This window comes from Clinocottus analis, unplaced genomic scaffold (assembly GCF_023055335.1).
Source record: "Clinocottus analis isolate CAN_PGR_092001 unplaced genomic scaffold, fCliAna1.0.p SCAF_12, whole genome shotgun sequence".
NCBI lineage: Eukaryota > Metazoa > Chordata > Actinopteri > Perciformes > Cottidae > Clinocottus > Clinocottus analis.
This window is the reverse complement of record NW_027175843.1, coordinates 11,001,025-11,007,912: the sequence shown is the minus strand read 5'-3', so window position 1 is coordinate 11,007,912 and position 6,888 is coordinate 11,001,025. Positions and strand designations below refer to the sequence as shown.

Below are 6,888 nucleotides of genomic sequence, written 5' to 3'. Positions count from 1 at the left end.
TGGACTTTGCTCGCTCCATGTCTATTACAATAAATGTAACATCTCAACATTTTCATCTGAAAAGAAGAAACAAATACATTTCAATGGACGTTTGATCCTAAACATTCATGACACTATACTTCAGAGTTCGACACACCAGCGGTAACAGATAAGTTTCCAAACGCTCATTGGAATCTTAAATTATGCTCCGTGCGCACATAAAGGCTGCATGCATCTGTGTGTTTACCATTTCCAGCTTGCCGGATCATCTCCTAGCAACTGTGGGTCTGAAAAGCCATATATGCACAGTCAGTGGGCTTTCTCCCAGGGATAACATGCAAGCCACAGCCAAGGCAGCGCTCCCTATAGCAACCCTTCAAACAACATAGAACGAGCACGTCAAAGCAAATGAAAACATGGAGCAGGTGAAGAGCAGGTCAGAGTAGGCACTGTAACATTTGTTTGTCTCAAACTCCATCCAGCGAGGCATAAATAAAAGAACAAAACTGTCTCTACACCTGGGGTTGTTTTTCCTTCCTGGAGAGGGTGTCATGTTTAAATATTGCTGCTCTCAGTGGGGTGCGTTTCAGTGTGAATAGTGATTCTATAGTCTTTTCAGAAAACAGGATTGCTTCAAAGCCTGCTTGCAACGGATACAGATATGAAGTACCCATCCTTGAGGGTACATGAAAACACGTGTGATTTAAAGGTTTCTCTGAGAGAACAGTGCTTTGCAGTGGTTTGTGTGCTTCCTGCTCACAAGAACTAATAGCAGGTTGTGGCAAAGTCCTACAGTGCATGGCATCGTCACACATTGTGGATTGGTTGCAGCTCTGAGTTGGTGAGCATTACAGGAATGTGTTTTGTGTTGTGCATGCCCTGGCCTGAGCTCAGTCCTGCATCCTAAATGTTTATCTTAACAAAAGTTAAAAAAGTTGTACCTGTGTGCTCATTCTTGACTATTGGAACATTTTACAAAAAATCTTGATTCAGGTTGACTTACTAAAAATGTAAAAAATAGATATTTAGTCAAAAACTCTCTCAAGATACACAACACATTACTCATGCAGGCAATACAAAACAATAAAATATCCACCACACTGTGGTATAAAAGGCAAAACAGTTTTGGGAAAACCCACAGTAGACATTTTTTCGCATGCTAATAAACTCTAAGTATTTCAGGGTCAGATTGAAGCCTTGGTTACATTCCCAAACAATGTTTTAGATCAGCGTTAAAAACAAATGATCCTCCCTTTTTTACCCCGAATGGTAAATTCAATCCCATTCTGCCCTGATAGGCTCCTCTTCTTTTCTATTACAGAGGGCATCCTACCATCTAGTGGCAAAAAGAAGTACGTAATCTTAAATATTGGTTGAAAAAAAAATGTGATGAAGATCAAAAGCATCCTAATCACCTTCTCTGTAAAAAAATAAAAAATACAGTTATGATTCAGTTCTGTCTAAACCATGGTAAGAGCAGTATTTTTCATAATCATCACAAAACATTTGAAACCCCTGGAGCATTATAATATTTTGGATGCACTTTGCAGATTTAAAAAGATCTGCCTCAAAACCATCACTGACAAATATTATTTTCTCAGTAGTTTACTGGATTTCTTCAAGACACAAAGGCCTCTTTCACTCCCAGGTTCAGTATAAGGTCTCTGAATAGAGAACTGACACTCCAGCCACTGATGATGCAGTTACAGATTTGTGCTATCAGTAAAGCTTATTGAGAGAAAATTGGCCCATATTTTGATTAATCAACATGGAAGATGAGTTGCTTATTTTTCTTGGTTGAATATTTTCTTTACCAGCCCAGAAACTCAGCTCTCCATTTAAAGTGACGACAAAGAAAGCAGCACAGACAGTTTTCTTCACACATTCGTCAGCAGCATTGTGGAGCAACACTGAGTCTTGTTACTTCTGTCTCTGTGGCAGTTTGTTGCCAGGGTAACTGCGAGAGACCAATGACCCTTTTATTATGTGGCCCCTAATCACAAAGCATATTTTTCTCAGGGCCATTATGACAATGCTTCCACTTTAATAGAAGGCAAGCCATCAGTCTTATTGGAAGAGCTGCAGGAGCCCGTTCCAGTCAGTTAAGCAGATTTATGTCTTGAGTTTTTGCATATTCCCGATGAGCTTTGGATACTCATGATGATGATGATGTGGATGTTAGGCCACCCATAAAGTCACCCTTTTGCAACAGTATGCTAATGTCCACAGAGAAGTCACTCATTGTGCTGACTGTCCACTTTATTCAAGGCACATGTACCTATGTCCTCAACCTGCAAACTGCTGCCAATCCCTTCATGGTCAATGTATGCAGTCATGTTCATGCCAATTGAATTTAGATAACCATTCATAGATGATCTTTTTTGTTACACTCAGTTGCATATTTATTCGGTCAACAAAGACAACACTAATACAATCTTATATATACAATCCAACAGCACTGCAGACTAAAGCCTCCAGAAGGACCCTGAAGTGAAGTGGAGAACACCTGAACAACTTCAGTGAAGGCATGGTCTCTTGTTGTATTTGAACAATTAGGCACGTTTTTGCATCAAAACAATCGCAGCTCCATTAGCCTCGTGCTTTATGGCTTCACGTGCACTACAGCTGAGCCCTATTGTATTTCCTGTTGGTCAGGTAAGCATGAGCAGCAGCAGCAGCAGCAGCAGCAGCAGCAGGGACCGCACACCGACTGTCAGCAGTGGATGAGTGAAGGCACATGAAGTGTTGTGGTCCAGCCCCAGATCTCCACCTCCGCAGCCGCAGCAGGATCTCAAGATGGTCGCAGCGCACACTTCTACACATTCGTCAGAATCTGTCGAATGGATTATTTGTCTGGATAAGAGGTATTTATATAACGTCACTGAAATTTTAGTCTACCGTGCGAGCGACTATTGACGGAATAATAAAGCGGTGTGCTCGCCCCCCTCCCGCCGATAGAGCTGGGCGTCGTGTTTCAGTAGCTGAATTTAAACATTGTCGCAGATTTTTTTTTTTTAAATATTCCAACGGAATAAAGATGCTCCGGAGTTTTAATTGGGGCCTCTTTGAACGCGCCATGTGTAGCATCCATACGTTCATATCAGGACACTCGTTCATTTGGACTTCCAACAACGTGCAACTGTAGCTCTGGTCAAACTAAAGGATCTGTGAAATATAGGAAGAAAGCTAAGAACAACTGTGGACATGCGTTTGCTATGCTGTGAAAATATGTGTTGCACCTCTGACAACATTAATCACCAAACAGCTGTTTCAGTTATCACTTAAATGTGTTATTTATATATATATATATTCTATAAGAGCAAGTAAAAGTTTAAAAAAGACAAAAAAGGCCCCATGGCTTTATCTTCTATGTAATAAACAGGAAATTAACCACAATAATGCTATTGCTTATTACACACACACACACACACTAGGCTACCTAATTATTTGGCACAATATGTTTAATGTATAATACAATTCAATATAATGGCCCAGCAGATTTGTGTGTTTTTAATACAACACAATTAGCCGTGAGATCCAAATGACTGTCAATAAGCCATTAGAATATTTAACATACAATCTGGATAGCGCTGATCTGATTATGCAATTTTGAGGTACCTCAGTTTTTCATTCTGCCCCAAATCCGTGTAGAGCACTTGACAAGTAGCTGAAACTGCTGCATAAACACCTGCCAGAGGAGTTAGTAAACCACCGAGCAACTGTGAAGGTCTTGCTTTTAAAAAGTCATCATAACAACCCCTTCTTTTTAAAGCTATACAACAAAATCGTCTTTCATATATTTATGAGTCATCATCATTTTGCATCACTGACATGACACAGTGTTGCTCAAATGAAATGCATATGCTTATCATCTATATATGCACTGCATACCATTCTAATATGTGTGATGATGTTCTTGATATGCACTTTATTTTATTAATTCAATTGTGGGGGTTTCTGACAGCACCATCTTGTGCATACATCTTACCTCTTGAACTTACACACTCAGATGCAAAATAATGGAAAGTGAACAGATACCAGCTTTAGGAGTCAAACAGGCATGTTGGACACATGGCTCAGGTGTAAATGAAGAGTGGCTGTGACAAAGAAGAGGTCCAAAGTGCATCAGCTAAAACAGCAAAGTGACGCAGTCTGCCAGATCTGTTTACACAGTGATTTCCTCTGGTTAGTCCTAGAAGCCACATGTGTCGCGCAAATCAAACGATATTTGTATGAATCATCTTTTCCGAGCGCATACCTGCGGCATGTTTGCTTCACTTTATTGTTCTGTTGCTAATATTGAAATGCAAGTCAGGCGATGAACACAAATGTTTTCATGCGTTTCCTCACTCCCTCTGAAAAGTCATAAGACTGCAAAATATAAGCAAGTTAAAAAAAAAAACAAAGGTCCCCTCTGTCCTTAGGGGGACAATAAAATCTGCATCTTTTGAAAATTTATTTTTGTTGACTTGGTTGGTTTCCAAAAAGACACCGTGGCTTTCAGACTCGTGCTCCCACACATCTCTGTTGCTTTGTGGTGTTCACTTTGTGTGTGTTTGACAAAGTACGCAGCGCTGCAATCATGTGGGCTCAGGTGTGATTATACAGTCCAATCACGATGAGGGTAGTAAAGAGTTTAATGTGACTACTGTGGGTTGAAAGGTTGCCAGGGGATACATAATGAAGCTTGGTGATAACACTTTTATTGTACTGATAATATAACACAACACAATATTTTCAGAGCTACATTATAAGTCAGATGATTTTTGCTTCCCTTTCTGCATTATTTAGTCTCATTTTTGAATGGATGAATATGAATTCAAAGGTGATATAAGCTACTGTACAACCACCCACATGTTACATCAGAGGCTCCAGATTCAGTGTAACAAATTTGGGGCCGTGTGATACAGGCAAGAGAGGATTGACTGATCTGTTATGATATGAACGAGATCAGCATTTTCTGCCATCATTTAGGTCCCACATTGATCGCGCTCCAGGTGATAAACAACTGTAAATAATATATTTATCCAGTGAAACAAATGATCAGTGAGCAGCTTGGTTTGACAACCGTGTGCAAAGCTTTGTGCAACTTTTCAGAGAGAAATCTGTGGGTTGACATTTAAAGTGAGTGCCCTTTGAGTTGGAAAAGAAAGGAAAGGAGAAATAGCACATTTTGCAGAAAGATGCTCTTCTTGACTGAAGCTTAATTACTACTACTACTAATTATTAACCTGCCATGAAAGTGGAAGTGATAAATATATTGTAATTGTAAAAAGAATGTTGTTACACTTTATATGTCGTCTAAATTCATGATGACTACAACAGAGTGCTGTTGTGAATTCTGACCTTCTGTCCAGGCTGCTGCTGTTGTGCTGGTTTAAGTTATGACATAAGAGCTGAAACAGGAAACCAGAGGACAGTGTTCCTCAGGGATACATTGGTGTCACATCTCTCCTGCAGAGCTACAGGTGTTTTCAGAATCCAGGCCAAGACACACTTATGCCGACTCAAACTCTGCAGCCTTTTCTTGGTGTCTTGTGCACATTTATTTTTCCCATTACCTGTACATTGTCGCCTTTTCTTTTTCTTTCTCCAGGCCGGCAGAGCGCTCTGGAGAAGATGTTGACATAATTCTGGCACGTCTGAAAAGCGTGAAGGCCTTCGAAAGATTCCACCCCAATTTGCTGCAGCAGATTTGCCTGTGTGGATTATATGAGTGCTTGGAGAAAGGCATCACCTGTAGGTCAAAATACATGCTCTAAAAGACTCATATTGTATAAAGTAATAAATAAACCAAAATAGAAGGATGTTTCTTTTTTACAAGCGTGTTAATTTTTTAGAAACTGTTGTTTTTTTAGTGTATCGCCAAGGAGACATTGGCACCAGCTGGTATGCCGTCCTTTCTGGTTCACTGGATGTCAAAGTGTCAGAGACATCAAGTTATCAGGTACGACTATGTTAAATAAATGGTGATTTGATATGCTAATTTACAAGATTTGGGATTAAAACTGCACAATGTTCTACATTTTACAATCTTTGTGTGAACATTTGAATGATTTTTTTCAGTTAGGGTGCACTTGAAATTCATCACATATGCAACCGAATTTACATCCAACCTCCAGCTTGTTTGGCGTATAGGCTGTAAAGAACATTTTGCTTATTGCATTAGGGAACACTACTGATTAGTTTTTAATACCGCTGCTTCATGCACCTCAGTTAGTTGGTTTGGGTGCTGATTGAAGTAATTTCTCTACAGATTGGAGAGCGTCCATCTATCTAACACAAGTGTTCAGGTGATTGCCTGTTGCCGTTGAAAGTGATCTGATCAGTGACCCACAAGTGCTTCAAAAAGGGCCATTCCTCCAGCAGAATAAGGACAGCATTAGCATTTCAGAGTTTCTTTGTCTGGGTGGATTTTGTATCCTTATAGGATAATGATCCATGTAAAGCACCCTCTCTGTTTCTTTTACAGGATGCTGTTACTATATGCACGCTGGGCACTGGCACGGCATTTGGGGAGTCGATTTTGGATAACACCCCCCGGCATGCCACTATTGTCACACAGGAATTCAGTGAGCTCCTTCGCATCGAGCAGAGGGAGTTCAGGTCTCTGTGGCAGGTGAGTACCTCAATCTGCTCCATCTGTACTTGAATCATACGACAGGCGTTCTGCGGCTATATTGCAGCTTGTTACACATCTCCAAGATTAACTCACGATCAATGCTCGTATCAAGAGGTCTAAAAGAGCTGCTAGCAAAATATGTTTTTCAAACAAACCCCTAAACACTGATGGACAGCAAAACAAACAACAGGACACATTTACCACGGTAGTTCAGCAGTAGGTTGTAAAGTACAAGTTTGTCATTTTCTTTAGTCTGAGTTTGTTTCCCTTTATTCACAGGACTAAAA

General features: G+C 40.2%; 1 protein-coding gene across 1 annotated transcript in view; it reads left to right on the top strand.

Moving 5' to 3' along the window:
• Positions 1-2,714: 2,714 nt before the first annotated feature.
• rapgef4a (Rap guanine nucleotide exchange factor 4a) overlaps positions 2,715-6,888 on the top strand; it is a 30,372-nt gene continuing 26,198 nt past the window's right edge. Inside the window, exons 1-4 of the mRNA XM_068571977.1 lie at positions 2,715-2,843; positions 5,576-5,718; positions 5,838-5,926; positions 6,452-6,598. Of these exons, the coding sequence (XP_068428078.1) occupies positions 2,776-2,843; positions 5,576-5,718; positions 5,838-5,926; positions 6,452-6,598 (447 nt within the window). The 5' untranslated portion in view covers positions 2,715-2,775. The remainder of the gene's footprint in view (positions 2,844-5,575; positions 5,719-5,837; positions 5,927-6,451; positions 6,599-6,888) is intronic.